The sequence below is a fragment of the Vidua macroura genome, chromosome 22, assembly GCF_024509145.1.
Source record: "Vidua macroura isolate BioBank_ID:100142 chromosome 22, ASM2450914v1, whole genome shotgun sequence".
NCBI lineage: Eukaryota > Metazoa > Chordata > Aves > Passeriformes > Viduidae > Vidua > Vidua macroura.
Window position 1 is genome coordinate 7,337,495 of NC_071592.1, and position 15,766 is coordinate 7,353,260.

Here is a 15,766-nt window from a genome sequence, read left to right on the forward strand (position 1 = left end):
TAGCTTTGCTCGTGGATCACTGTGGTGCTTCACCAAACATGCAGAAAGGAGGGGCTTTGTCCTGCAAATCTTAGTGACCAAGTCACAGATCAGCTCAGCACCAAAAGGAAAAATCATGGCAGCAGGAGGCTGACTGGTATAAGAGACTCTATGAAACAAGTAGCTTGAGAGAAATAAATAGTCTGTTGAAATTAGTGAGTTGTTTTGTTTTGTTTTCCTTTATGACAATGACTTTAAATACTTGTAATGTTTGAGTATCACAGTATTGAAACACTATGTTTCTCAGAGATATGGAAGTACAGAGCTTGGAAAACAAGGCTTCTAAATTGCCTCATTGTGCCACTAGCAAGATAGTTTATCCTGACTTATTAAAAACTGAATCTACAAACACCTGTCACAGAGCAGAAGATATTAGTGCCTTCTTTCTCCTGAAATGTAGCAAGTGTCTCTGTTTTGTTTTGCTTTTTTGACACAAAATTGTTCCCTTCTGTTTAGTGTCTGACATCAACGGCTGAGTGCTTTTTGGGGACGAATGTTATGGCTTCAGATTTTAAATGGGTTTCCTTGTGCACTTGTTCTATCATGCTGAAAATGCTTCCAGTACAACATAAACTGGGGTGTTAGAAGAAGTCTGCCATGGCAGAGGGCTGGACAGAAGCAAGTAGTCTTCTTGGTCCCATGATTACTGATAGAAATTTTAGTGTGTTCTGAACCTGGCTTCTCATAAAGCACAAAATAAATAGGTACCAGCCAGAAACCCATTGTTTTTGCTGCCAGAATTTATTCAGATTTTATTATTTACTGCATCATTGTTGCCGAGTTGAATGGGTAAGGAATGCTGAGAAAGAAAGCATAAAATCAGTGGAGAATCCAAATTAGTATTTTTTTGTATCTAACCTGGAGCACTCCTGTATTCTGCAGAACCAGAGGCCGAGGTCGTGGGCGAGGAAAGAGGAGATTTGGACCAGGTAGACGCCCTGGCCGCCCTCCCAAATTCATGCGCATGGAAGTAACCAGTGAAAATGGTGAAAAGTGTGAAGAAGGAACACAGGTATATTTTTGGAGACTGGGGGGAAAAAATAGCACATGGAATGTAAACTCTTGACTAAAAGAATTTGGGGCATCAGTGCAAACTGAGGGTGTGCTTTGGACTTACATATGAGTAATTCTTGGTTTCTAGCTGGAATTCTCTGCCAGGAGAGCACACTACTTCCCTACTATAAAACCTGTAAAATCACTTGGATTTCTGCAGCAAGTTTCACTCCAAAGCACTTAGCAGCGAGGTAGGTTATTGCGACAGTTTAGCGGCCTCACAGAAGTAATTTAAACAGTAAAACTGTAATAGGAGTTTAGGTTCCTATTTGTCCTTTCTGGAATGTGAGATCAGCCTGCTCTTAGAACTGTTGCTGGTAGAATTAAATCAGTTTGAGATATCATTCTCTATGATGTTTTAATAATAACAGAAGGGCCTCTTGTAGGCAGGCTTATTGCAAAACGTTCTTTGCTTGTAGCTGTTGGTTATATTCTGCAGGGATGTAATAAGATGCATTTAAGTAAAAAACTAAATTCTCTGATGCTGACCATGCTTAGGTTACCACTAAGTCCTTTTATGAGCAGTGACAGAAGGGATCAGTGCTCTGGTTTATGACTTAGCTGAAAGCTGATATCTGGAGTGGTAATTTTCCTCTGGCTCCTCACTGGGTCATGGCTCTGTGTTGACTCAGAGGGAGGAATGTACACTCTGCCTGTGAATTCCTGCTGCAATGCCCTAAATGCTGCATTAGGTGCAGACAGTTGTGAGCTCACCCTCTCTACAGGCTGACATAGCACATGCCAGCCTCATTTAGACAAATAAACCTAATGCTGGTCCCAAACCCTTCAGTCAGGGGAGATGGTGCTTGCTGGGCTCAGTCTCTGGAGTGGAGTCTCTGTGAGTGGTCTCTGGACTGGAGGTGGCTTGTGTCCTGCCAGCTTGGAGCATGGCCCAGAGCTGGCTCACGTGTGTCTGTGCAGTGGGATAGGATGATGCCCCAAGCCCTTGGAGGTCTGCTCACCTCGCTAAAGCTGGGCACGAGTTCTGCCTGGGAACTGGAGAGTCAGGATGCTGAGAGCACAGCTGAGTGTCAGAAAGGTGGAAACTTGTCACCCAGACCTGAGCTGGACACTGAGATAGTGTATTGTTTACTAAGGGTCTCTTTCTGGTAAGCACTCACAGTTTGTAATAAGGGCCTCATTCCTTGCTTTTCTTCTCCCACACCCGCTTTTCTGTTTTGACAGCACCAGCCTTCAGCTGACATAATTCAAAATTAATTCTGGTGCTCTGTTTCCTAGCTTGTGCTTTTAAGTTTCTTCAGTTGCATTATGTGGTGTAAAATAAGGATCTGTGTGTGGGGTTTTTTTGTAATAGAAGATGATTCCATTCCAGAAGAGTTACTGGAACTCACAGAGAAAGAATGTAGACTTTTGGCATGTGCTTCCTGCTCACAACACCTCCCTTTTATGCTAATGTGAAAGGGGAGGAAAAACAGCTTTGTGTGATTTATGGAAGTGATGTGTGCAGAGCTGGAAACTGGATAAAAAAAACACATAGCGCCCAGCATGATCACCTTGTCACTCTCCAGTTTGGCACTCTAGATAGTTTGTTAGAAAGGAGTAGACACTGCAAAATGACACACAGTGTTTCAAAGTGACAACAGTTTCCACGAGACAGAAACTCTCTCCTTTCCTGGGTTTGCACTAGTCGCTTTGTTTAAAGTGGAAATAGTCCTGAGTGCAGAAGAGCCTTGTTGGCTCTTATCTGGCTAATCAGCTGGATAATGCTGATTGTCTGTGGCTGATCAGAGAAAGGGATGGCCCATGGAGAGTCACCTACCTGCAGCACTGCCTCCCTGGTGCTCTGGGTGATGCTCCTGTAAGTGTAAGTGATGTGCCAAAAACAGCAGTGGACACAGTAGGAGAACTGTAGGAGTTAGTGTAGACACTACACTATGCTGTTTTGTTTATAGTTTGTGATTAAATATCTACAAATCTTGTTGTCTGCTGAGTGTTATCAAAGTGTTTTTCAGTGGGTGGGGGGAATAATCACTGGTTGTATGATTTGCGATTTCAGGACTTGCTGCATTTTTCCAGCAAGGGGCAGTTTGATGAGGCCGGACAAGCCCCACTGAATGGGCTGGAGCAGCAGGAACAGACTCCGGTGCCAACAGAGCCACAGGCAGCACTGGAGCAGCAGGAAAACCACGTGCTCCATGTACAGCCACAGCACGAGGGGAACACGGTGCCCACGCAGAGCACCATGACAGCAGATGACATGAGGCGAGCAAAGCGCATCAGGGTAAGCCCAGAGGATGGGGGATCACATCCACTGTAACCCAGGGAATGCCAGGCCTGCCTGCCAGGGCCAGCTGGTCCTCCTTTCACTGTCATATCCATTTCCAAATCCCAAATAAAGCATCTCATTCCTAGCAGTTTTCTTTGCACTGAGAGGAAGACAAATCTCACATAAAGGACCAGTATCTCATAGGTATTAGTGAGAACTGGTCAGGAGCTAGAGCTGACTGAATCCCATCACAGTAGTTCTTGAATGGAAACACAGTCCATCCAAACTGGCAAGCAGGGGTGCTTCAAACAACTGGCAGAATCCTGGTGCTGTGGCACAGACTAATGACTTGCTCACAGCACCATCTGTGTCTCTCAGAACTCTCTTGCAAATAACTGCCAAAGAGGAACCGCAACCTCAGTTTGGACCCATTTAGATGATGATGATACTTAGTGATAAAGTCCTTTTTTGGGGTAGAAAACCCTGCCTTTGAGAGCAAAACCTGTGTTAAGAGCAAACACTTTGAGCCTGAGCTCTATGTCAGCTGGCTGAGCTGGTTTTTCTCTACTATGTGTGGGAGGGAAATGATTCAAGCAAATAATCCTTGAAGCTTTGTAACTGGGAGATCAGTTTATTTAGCTTAAAATCTTCTTCTTCCATGTGTTAACTTTGGATTAAGGAAAGAAGCAGTGGGGTAAGAGTTCAGTTTTAGGGGATGAGGAAGGATGAGAAAAGAGTTGAGTAACTATTCTGTATAGGAAGATGTTGAGCCAAATTTTGCTTGAGGTTTACAGTAATATATATGCAAGACCAATGGTGGTGTTACCCCAAAAATGCTGTGGCATGTCTTGAAGAAAGAGTTCAGCTCGGGCACATTAAGACTGCACAGTTTTTAACCATACAAAATGCTTGCAGTCTCTGAATGATAAGTTTCTACCAGTGATTTCCTTTCCATATGTTTAAAGCTTGGGGGATTTTTTATTGAATGTATTTTGAAGGGTGTATAATAGAGTACAGAGAGAGATGCTGAAGTCTTGACAGAGCATGGGGATGGAAAGCATACAGTGTGCTACAGCATCCTCAGTAAGAAAGAAAGCATTGGCCAATTCCCTGAACTTTTGAACCCAAGATGTGAATTTAGGATCCTCTGAAATAATTAATGTAAGAAGAAAAAGAAATTCTGAAGTTACTTCTTTGTCTTGTGACTTAGCTTTTGTTCTCTGAAAATTCATCACAAATGGATGACAGCTCAGAGGAGTGCAGTGGTGGTTCAGTGATATGTTTGTATCTCAAGTCTTCAGAACTTTTCATTTATCTGGCAGCTTGTGTTCAGGAGAGTCCTGGAGATGTTTCAAGCCAGAAGCACTGGCAGAATGGCAGATGGATGGTTGCACAGACCTTTCCATATTGCATCAGACTGTGAGCAATGAGCATTTGAGATAAGAGTAAACCAGCAAGCATCATTTTTTAAGCACTGAAAAATCACCCTCTGAACACTCACACAGCACCTGTCTACAATAACATGCACTTCATAATAAAAGCTAGCAAACATTTGGTTTTTAGATATGTGGTACTTTATTCACTTCCAAAGAACAGGTAGAATTTCCTGACTCCTAGTTATGATTCTGAAACCTGTGTAGTTCTTATTCTTCCTTATTACTTAGATAGGATTTAGTTTTCAAAACCAGTCATTCTTTGTGAATTGCTTCAGCTTTTCTAAGGCTTAAGACAGTGGTGCTCTGAGACTGTTTTCATGCTAGCTGGAAGCACTGATTTGTCCTGCCCCAGGGTTCAAGTCCTGATACGATCAGTTCATTTTTCAGCCTCTGCTTTACAGTCTGTGGGGTTTCCTTGGAGATCAGACCTTAACTATGGCAGGTGGGGGGGTCCCTAGTATTGAAAAGATACACACACCCTTCAAGAACTCTTGTAGAAAATTAGAGGAACATTGTGGTCCACAGCCAAAATGAATATTTGTTTTTAGTTCAGTTCTGGGCAGTATGTAGGGTGTCTGTGTGCTAATGCCAGAAACAGGAGGGATAGGAATATGATTTGGAAAGCACAGTCATTTCCTTCATGGTGAAGGAAATGCAAGTGGTTGTGTAACAAGGAGCATAGCCAGTAAAATGAGGTTAGAAAAACTCCCTTCTCCTTAACTTTTTTACTCTCCTTATCCCTACCCTGTTGTCATCCTGCCCTAATTATTCCCTTCTGCTGGAAGCATTCCGTTCTCACTATGGCTCTGCAGTGCACATTGCATCCCTGTTAATCAGCCCTAGGAAAACAGGAAAGGTCACAAAACACCTTCAAGATTATCTGTGGTTTTTATCTTTGCCCTTTTAACTCCCCTTGACCAGTTACTAACTACAGAGTAAACCTGGAAGATATGTTTAGTGTTTCCTGAGGCAAAAACCTCAAAGAAGTAAATTCTAGTTGGAAGAGTCCTTGTAGTGACCTGTAGAAGTCAAGGCTTCTGTTTCTCAAGTCCATTGCATAACATAAGTATTTTTTTCTCTCTCAATGCTGCCTGCTCAGCTGGAGCTGCAGGTAGGTTTGAGTTTTTGTTTCATTGGGTTTTTACTGTATCTAATCCAAGGGTAGGTATCAACACTGCCTTCCATGTTGTTTGGTCCAACTCCTGTTTAGTGTTTCCCTGATTGACCCTGCACCATAAATTGTCACATTCGTTCTTCTTTAGGTAACCAATGTCCAGAACTGTTACCTGAATAACAATTTGCATTTTAACAGTTCTTTTCATACCAGTTCTTTGTAGATTTAAGCTGGATTTTATAGGAGTAAATTGCTTGGATGAAGAGCTGTAATATCAGTCTTAAAGTTTTGGAGGATTTGTTTGCGCAATTGTTTGTGCCAGATCAATACTACAAGTTAATGAGACAACACTTAGTTCTTTTGTTCTGTTTTTATAGTTGATAGATTACCTAGGCAAAGAGCAGTAAAACATTTCACCTTCTGTAGCCCTTGAGGGCTATGTTGAGTCTGGCCTGCTGTATTAGCAGTCAGCTCTCTGCTAAAGTACCAGTGATCAAAACTCAAATGAATAGTGCAGTTCAGGACTTGAAATACATCTTTTCACCTATGTTTTATTAGCATCTCCTTGTGATTAAGGGGACAATTATATCCTTTGAACTCCAAGCAGCACATCAGACTTTGCACAGCACATGGCTGTCTTTCCAATTCCCAGTGTGACTTAGAGGAGATCCCTGTGTTTCCCATTGTCTCCACTTGTAAAATGGAGAATAATGATGATGACAGCTCCTGGGAAGCCCTATTTGGAGCTCCTGTATTAAAGTGTTCTTTTTTTTTTTTTTTTTTTTTTGGTAGCAAAACATTTGCTTTCTTGTTCTTTCCTGGAATGAGAGTCTAGGTTTCCCTCTGCAGTTCAGATGGTGAAAAAGGATCTTTGAGGTTCACAAATTTAATTCTTAGCACAGCATTTCACAGTATTCCCAAGCTGTTCCCTCATTCCAGTAGAAGAGCTCAACTTTACTTAATCAGTGTCAGCTGTTGGTGTGCACTTAAGAGACACAGCAAATGTCAGTTGTGTCAGGTGCCACATTCCCACAAGCAAAGGAGATAGGAAACCAGGGAAACTTGTTTGCAGAAGTCATGAATGGGTCTCATGAGGAAGTGGGACATATGGAACCCACATGAGCAGAAGTGTCAGCAATATTCTAGTGGAATCTGAGTGGTTTGGGCTGGGGGGGACCTTAAAACTCATCCAGTTCCACCTCCCTGCTATGGGCAGGGACACCTTCCACTATTACAGGTTGATCCAAGCCCCATTCAATCTGGCCTTGAGTGCTTCCAGGGATGGGGCAGTCACAGCTTGTCTGGGCAGCCTGTGACAGGGCCTTGCCAGACTCACTGCTGAGAATTTCTTCCTAATTTGCAACTTAAACTTATGCTTTTCCACATTATTTCTCTAACTATCATGATATAGATTCTGTGTGTAATGTGACAAAAGGCATCAATAAATAATGGTTTATAGAAGTATTTGAGAGAAGAGTGGATATTGCTTAGACTTCTTGCAGAGGAATGGAGTATTGCAGTGTACTTTGAGTGCAGGATGGGTGACAATGTGCTGGGGGATTTCATAGGATTCAATTCCAGCTTTGCAACTATCCAACATGAAAGTTCTCATCCAATATTGAAATGCAGGTGCAGGACCCCCTTCCCTCTTTCTATAGGCAGTGCATCCAGCAGCATCTGTTCCTCCAGCAGAGAGTGGGATGGCTCTACAACATTTATCTGAAGCATAAGGAGAGAAAACAAAGAGAACGATCATGAAATGTTACAGAAAAGGCAGAGTGAAGGCAAACACACACACCAAAAAAAAAAAGAAATAGGGGCTGAGAAGAGACATTGTGCACAGTACGAGTGGAGAATTGCTCACAAGTTCTTAGGTGCTGCTGATAAGGCTGCCATTCTGCCCTTGTCATCATGTTTTGAAATTCTGTTCTTCTTTGTGGCAATAGTAAAAAAGTTCAGACCAGCATTTCTTGAATGTATGTTCCACTAGAAGTTCTTCAGGCAATGCTAAACCACTGCTGCACATCTCTGTGGTGATATTTGATGCAGAAGGTGATCTTGTAAAGGACTGTTGAATTTCATAAGCCCTGTTCCTGAGGGAAACACACGGTGCTGGCTCACCATTCCTTTGTGTGGTGGCTGAACTTATGACATGATGCCCAATAATCAGCTGGAATTGCAGCTTTTCTCAGGCCCAGGTCTGTGCTTCAGAGAGGACTTAATTTATTTTACAGAAAAATGGCATGCTTAAAGAAAGTCAGCTAAATCAGAAGAAATCAGGGATGGAGAGGAAACTTCCATGTTGTTTGGTCCAACTCCTGTTTAGTGTTTCCCTGATTGACCCTGCACCATAAATTGTCACATTAAACTTGTGTTCCGCTAACTCAGGTTGTAGCTGCAGGTGTTCCCCTGACTTCTGCCTGTTACAGCCTCCCCTGCTGTAAACTGAAAGCCACATATGATGGAAAATAATTTCTTGAAGTTTAAGTTCACTAATCATCTGATATATTTGATCCTGAATATATATGGATATGGAATCTATACATGGTAATGAAAGCTAATGGTCTCTTGGATGCTTCTTTCAGAATGCAGCTCTGCAGCACCTGTTCATCCGGAAATCCTTCCGCCCATTCAAATGCCTGCAGTGTGGGAAGGCCTTCCGGGAGAAGGACAAGCTGGACCAGCACCTGCGGTTCCATGGGCGGGAAGGGAACTGCCCTTTGACCTGTGACATCTGCAACAAGGGCTTCATCAACAGTGGTGCCCTCGAGAGCCACATGAAGTTCCACATGGACCAGAAAACATACTCCTGCATTTTCTGCCCTGAGTCCTTTGACCGCTTGGATCTGCTTAAGGATCATGTGGCCATCCATGTCAATGATGGCTATTTCACCTGCCCCACCTGCAAGAAACGCTTCCCAGATTTTATCCAGGTGAGATGCTGTACTGATCTGAAGTTCTGCTTTGGGGGTCTCTCACAAGGCTGTGGGTTTCTCAGTGCTCTCCCTGTGTAACTGCACAGTAGCTCATTCTCACAAGGTGCAGGGGTCCACCTCAGTCAGAAACTGCAAAGGAAGAGTGGCCAATCTCTGCTAGATATTGTCTTATGACACTGAAGTGCTCTGTCCACTAAATCATCAGATGTGATGCTTCAATCTGTCATTAGAAGGTGTGGGAGGATGGATTGTAAGAGAACAGAGAAACTGCTGAAGGCAATCTCGCCCCTGAGGAGTTGCAGTTGTGCTAATTACTAAAGAGTAGGAACAGCCTTGCCCTTAATAGATCACAGCTGTGTCCAATAAGGATGAGTGTTATAAAAGAGTGGATTAGCAAGTCAAGAGGAGTGTTAGAGTCAGTTGGCTGTGCTGTGAGGAGTAAGGACCAGGTAGTCATGCAAGGGACAGGAAGAAGTCAGCTGGCTGTGTGGAAGAAAGAGAAAAGGAGTCAGTGTTGTGAGGAGCTGCCTGTGAGAACTCACCGAGAGAAGGTATGAAAGTTTTACAGTAGGATGATAAACTGATAGTGACAGTCAGTTCCCATCCACCGTTGACTAGTGCCAAGCACTGACACTGACAAGAAGGCACTGTAGTGCAGAAGGGTGAGTGCCTTATTCCCAAAAAATTCCTGAAGCAGAGGTCCTGACCACTATGTTTCCGTGGCACAAAAACACACCTTGCTCTTCTTCATTAAAACTCTGGACAAAAAAATGAGGAGTTTTACATCTTTAATCCCTTGCTTTCTGTCAGGATAATTCATTTGAACAGCTCAAAGAAAATGCCAGAACAGATCAGGATACTCTGCTTCCTGACTTCCTCCCTGAGCTTCAGCTGGGCACTTTATTCTCCTTCCCTGTACACTGCACTGGAGCAGTGAGTAATGTAGCTGCTCTGCACTATGCTGAGCACTTGGACAAGGTCATTAGTAGAACTTAAAGATTCTGTTTCCATGTCCAGTAAGAAAAAACTGAGATGGACTATGCACATATTCATTAGCCTTCCTAGGGATAAATCAATTGCTGTGTCTTACTGAGCTGCCTGACTGAAATGTAGAAATCCGGTTTAGATCAGTGATAGGAACAGATAGACTATCCACTAGACTAAAGAAGAAAGGATGGGGGAAAGTTATTTTGCTAATATAATTCCATCCCGGCAGAAGTCCTTTATCTTCTGTAAATGTCCAACAAGGAAGAACGTTGATGATTCAGAAATGCTGTACTGCAACTTAATTCCCTGTAAACTTTCCCATGCAAATGACTGAAAGTCCCATGGCTTTTTTTCCAACTATTCAGTTGTATTTTTGACATTTAACAATGAGGTTTTTTTTTCTCTTCTTGCTGTGTGGATAATTAAGACTAGTCACTGCTGCCTACTGAAATACTTCTATGTGGAACAGGTAGAGATGCCAAGTTGTTCCATGTATGATCATGTATTAGAAGATGGTAAGGATTTAATTAGAGATCCATTTCTTGAATAGTGCTTTCATTGCAGATGTCAAACTTCATTAGTCCTTTTATTAAGGGGAGGAAAAAAATACCCCTCTAGATGTCTGAAGAGGTGAAGGATAGTCCCAGAGTATGGAGAAGTAATTGCCATTCAGGAATGGTGTGCAAATGCTGTTCCGAATATTTTTTTTTTTTCTTTGCCAATTATAATTGCAAGTTCATTGTGTCTGATTGAAAGGAATTAGTCCCCATGTTTTGCTTTCTTATAAATGAAAGGAAGATAATGAACCTCAGATGAATGTGTTAACTCAAGGACGATTCTGTGCAAATGGTACATTGTGGACTTTTGCTGCCTGTCCTAGATTAGAGCAAATTTGGGAGAAGACCTCCGGAAGGAGCATCCAGAAAGCAAACCTCCCATGGCCCCTCCTCCACCTGGTTCGGGAAGAATTTCCTCAGAGAGAAGTGGGAAAAAAAAACCTGTTTATTTAACAAGCAAACCACTCCCCAATACAAAAAACAACACCAGATGACAAAACTCTTTCACCGTTCTGAAGAGATGACAAATTCAGAAAGTCTCTCCTGGGAGTGGTTGCCCAGCTATCAGTCTCCGGCGCTGGGGATGGCAGGTCACAAAATGCAGACTCTTGGTGTTTCTTGAGGTTTCCCAGGTCCAGGTCCAGAGCAGGTTCAGATGATATTCAGGAAAGGGAAGGGAAAAAGAAATAGTCCAGGGTAAAAATTGGACTGCCTAGCTAAACTAACTAATAAGCAAAAGCAAGCAAGTCAAGCCAGCCAAGCCTCTCCTAGACACAGACCATGGGGGGGGAGGTGAGCCAGCTGATAACAAGACAAAACAATCCTTCACTTTCAGAGTCAGTCCTGAAGGCACAGAACATAATCTCAGGCATGAACAGAACACACGATTTGGGATACAAGCACCATACCGTCACCCTAGGACATTCCACCCTTTATCTCCAAATCGTCAGCATAACTACCAAACATCATGTAAAAACTTCATCAAGTAAAACTTTCATCTTTCACTTACTCAGACCTTCAACACACATTTCTTTCTATCTCACTTGCTCAAACCTTCGACACTTACACATTTCCTTCTGTCACATGTCTGTGTGGTTTAATGTACAAACAATGGCAGTAACATCCAGCAAATAGTGATATTTGCATATGAGTCTCACCCCACAATAAGGTCTCCCTGAGGTACACATCGTGTTCTTCCATCTTTCTGCATTATCCACCATGTACAACCTGGTCCCTGGGCAAAGACAATCCCACGAATGGGTTTGTCTGTACTCGAGGCAGAATTGATCCACACTGTCTTCCCTAACAACCCTCTGCTATGTGCCACTGGGACTTTATCTCCTTCTACTTTATTCAGGGACTCAAGACTGGGCAGGACCTGCTCGATTGGTGGAACCTCGGGTGTTAACTAACCAGGTGGCCTTTGCCAGATGCTGCTCCCAGTTTTTAAAAGATCCCCCACCCAACTCTGTCAAGGTGGTTTTTAACAGTCCATTGTACCTCTCCACCTTGCCTGCAGCTGGTGCATGGTAGGGGATATGGTACACCCACTCAATGCCATGTTCCCTAGCCCAGGAGTTGATAAGGCTGTTCTTAAAATGAGTCCCATTGTCTGACTCAATCCCCTCAGGGGTACCATGCCTCCAAAGGACCCGCTTTTCAAGGCCCAGAATGGTTTACGGGCTGTAGCATGAGACACAGGGTAGTTTTCCAAGCCCGTGGTGGCTTCCACCATTGTGAGCACGTAGCGCTTGCCTTGGCGTGTCTGGGGCAGTGTGATGTAGTCAGTCTGCCAGGCCTCCCCATACCTGTACTTGGACCACCGCCCACCATACCCGCTTGTCCTGTTTGATGGCAGCACACGTCTCACAGTCATGGATAACCTGAGAAATGCTGTCCATGGTTAAATCCACCCCTCGGTCTCGTGCCCACTTATAGGTGGCATCTCTGCCCTGATGGCCTGAGGCATCATGGGCCCATCGTGCTAGGAACAACTGCCCCTTGTGTTGCCAATCCAAGTCTATCTATCTTTGACACCCCTATCTTTGCAGCCTGATCTACCTGCTGATTGTTTTGCTGTTCTTCATTAGCTCTGCTGTTGAGGACATGAACATCTACATGGTGAACCTTCACAGGTAGTTTCTCTACCTGGGTAGCAATGTCTTTCCATTCTTCAGCAGCCCAAATTGGTTTTCCTCTACGCTGCCAGTTAGCCCCTTTCCATCTCTCCAGCCATCCCCACAGAGCATTGGCTACCATCCATCAATCAGTGTAGAGGAAGAGCTTTGGCCACTTCTCCCTTTCTGCAATGTCCAGGGCCAGTTGAACAGCTTTGAGTTCAGCAAGTTGACTTGATCCACCTTCTCCTTCAGTGGCCTCTGCGACCCGTCGTGTGGGGCTCCATACAGCTGCTTTCCACTTCCAATTCATCCCTACGATGCAACAGGAACCGTCAGTGAAAAAAGCATAGCGTGTTTCCTCTGCTGGCAATTGGTTGTAGGGTGGAGCCTCTTCAGCCCGTGTCACTGGTTCTTGTTCTTGATCTGTGACACCAAAGTTTTCACCTTCAGGCCAATTTGTAATTACTTCCAAAATCCCAGGGCGATTCAGTTTACCAATATGGGCACGCTGCGTGATGAGAGCAATCCACTTGCTCCATGTAGCATTGGTGGCATGGTGGGTGAAGGGAACCTTTCCTGTGTACATCCACCCCAGCACCGGTAGTCGGGGTGCCAGGAGGAGTTGTGCTTCTGTACCAATCACCTCTGAGGCAGCCTGGAGTCCTTCGTAGGCAGCCAAGATTTCCTTCTCTGTTGGGGTGTAGTTGGCTTCAGACCCTCTGTAGCTCCAACTCCAAAATCCCACTGGTCGGCCTGGAGTCTCCCCAGGCACCTTCTGCCAAAGGCTCCAGGACAGACCATGGTTCGTGGCTGCAGAGTAGAGCACGTTCTTCACATCTGGTCCTGTCCTGACTGGGCCAAGGGCTACTACATGAGCAATTTCCTGCTTAATCTGGGTGAAAGCTTGTTGCTGTTCAGGGCCTCAGTGGAAATCGTTCTTCTTGCAGGTGACCAGGTAAAGAGGGCTCACAATCTGGCTATACTCGGGAATGTGCATCCTCCAAAAGCCTATGGCACCTAGAAAGCTTGCGTTTCCTTCTTGTTGGTTGGTGGGGACATAGCTGTGATCTTGTTGATGACATCCATAGGAATCTGACGCCGTCCATCTTGCCACTTCACTCCCAGGAACTGGATCTCTCGAGCAGGTCCCTTAACTTTACTCTTCTTGATGGCGAAACCAGCTTCCAGGAGGATTTGGATGATTTCCTCTCCTTTCTCAAACACTTCTGCTGCTGTCTTCCCCCACACAGTGATATCATCAATATACTGTAAATGTTCTGGAGCCTCACCCTTTTCTAGTGCAGCCTGGATCAGTCCATGGCAGATGTTAGGACTGTGTTTCTACCCCTGGGGCAGTCGGTTCCAGGTATACTGCATTCCTCTCCACGTAAAGGCAAACTGAGGCCTGCATTCTGCTGCCAGAGGAATGGAGAAAAACGCGTTAGCAATGTCAATAGTGGCGTACCACTGTGCTGCCTTGGACTCCAGCTCGTACTGGAGTTCCAGCATGTCCGGCACAGCAGCGCTCAGTGGTGGAGTCATGCACGGTAGTCCACAGTCAATCTCCATTCTCTGTCAGATTTGCACACAGGCCAGATGGGGCTGTTGAAGGTAGAGTGGGTTTTGCTGACCACCCCTTGGCTCTCCTGTTCTCCAGTCATAATATGGATGGGAACCACAGCATCTCGAGTTGTTCTTACTGTCGGCAATGCACTGTTGAAGTGGCAATTGGTACCTTTTGCTCTTCTCCCTCCAGAAGTCCTACTGTAGTTGGATTCTTGGACAGTCCAGGCAAGGTGTTCAATTGCTGGATGCCCTCTGTCACTGCAGCTGCTATCCCAAATGCCCACCTGAGTCCTTTTGGGTCTTTAAAATACCCCCTTGGAGGTAATCTATGCCCAGAATGCATGGGGCCTCTGGGCCAGTCACAATAGGGTGTTTTTTTCTACTCATTTCCAGTCAGGCTCACCACAGCTTCCACCAAGGTCAAGTCCTGTGATCCCCCTGTCACGCCAGTGATGGAGACAGGTTCTGCCCCCACATGTCTTGATGGGACCAATGCGCATGGTGCACCAATATCAACCAAAGCCTTATATTTTTGTGGTTCTGATGTGCCAGGCCAATGGATCCACACAGTCCAGAAAACTCGGTTTTCCCTCACCTCTACCTGGCTAGAGGCAGGGCCCCTCTAAGCCTGGTTATCCTTCTTTCCTTGGGCATATGTCTTAGAGGGGATCGGACATATGTTCCAGGGGTTCGGACATGTCATCATCATCATCATACCTGGAGCCTTGGCTACAGGCAATTGGGGCTGCTTTCCTTTTGGTGGAACTTCTTCTCTGAGTCTTGCCTTCCTTCAATTCACGCACCTGTTGTGCCAGAGCAGCAGTAGATTTTCTGTCCCATCTCCTCATGTTTTCTCCGCAATCACGCAAGAAGAACCAGAGCTCAGCTCGTGGGGTGTACTTTCTCTCCCCATCTGGGGAACATCTGCGTTGGATACCAGGGCCTGACGAGATTTGGAGAAGGTCCTCTTTAATCTCCTCCCTGAGTTTCTGGTGATTCTCCTCTGTCTTGTCTTCTAATTTCTGTAGACGTGTTTCCACTGCTGCGATTCTGGCATGTGTCGGGCCATGCACAGCATCTGCATATGCTCAAAGCTTCTTTGCCATATTGAGCACGGTCTCATCCCTGTCATCCCGCTTCATTATTGCTAAAGCAGAAGCGTATTCATGTGGCCCAAGCCGTACAAGTTTTCTCCACATCACAGATGTACATGGTACCATGTCTGGATTCCTAGTTGTTACTTCATCTGAGAAGATAATTTCTGCCACTGCCATTTCTCTCAGGCGTTGGATCTCTTGTTCTATACTCTTCCACTGGGTCTGCTGCATATAAAGATCATCTGCACACAGGTATCTTTGTGCTACACTTTCCAGGACCCGTGCCCAGAAGCTGTGAGGGTTAGCTCCCCTCATCATTCCTTGGTCGATGACAGGATCATGTGACAGGGATCCCAAATGCCTCGCTTCAGTGCCACCTAGAATTGTAGCTTCACCTGTAGCATCCCAAAGATGGACCAACCAACTAATTATAGAGTCATCAAGTCGTCGAGTGTAATCCTTTCTCAGGCCACGGAGGTCCTTCAGGGAAAAGGACTCAATATTGCCCTCTGATCTTGTACCAGTTGCTTTGACTCCTGATTTTATGTCAGGAGGCGTTGAGGGTCCTTCTCCTGCATCATAATCATCATCGTCATCCACTGGTCGATCGGTCTTGTCTGTGCACTTTCCACTT

The 15,766-nt window shown here is 44.8% G+C and overlaps 1 protein-coding gene across 9 annotated transcripts in view; it reads left to right on the forward strand.

Moving 5' to 3' along the window:
* The window catches only part of PRDM10 (PR/SET domain 10), a 51,888-nt gene that overhangs the window by 22,135 nt on the left and 13,987 nt on the right, over positions 1-15,766 (forward strand). For all 9 annotated transcript variants that reach the window (XM_053997092.1, XM_053997091.1, XM_053997090.1 and 6 more), the window contains 3 exons: positions 922-1,051; positions 3,110-3,334; positions 8,455-8,802. In XM_053997092.1, the coding sequence (XP_053853067.1) occupies positions 922-1,051; positions 3,110-3,334; positions 8,455-8,802 (703 nt within the window). The remainder of the gene's footprint in view (positions 1-921; positions 1,052-3,109; positions 3,335-8,454; positions 8,803-15,766) is intronic.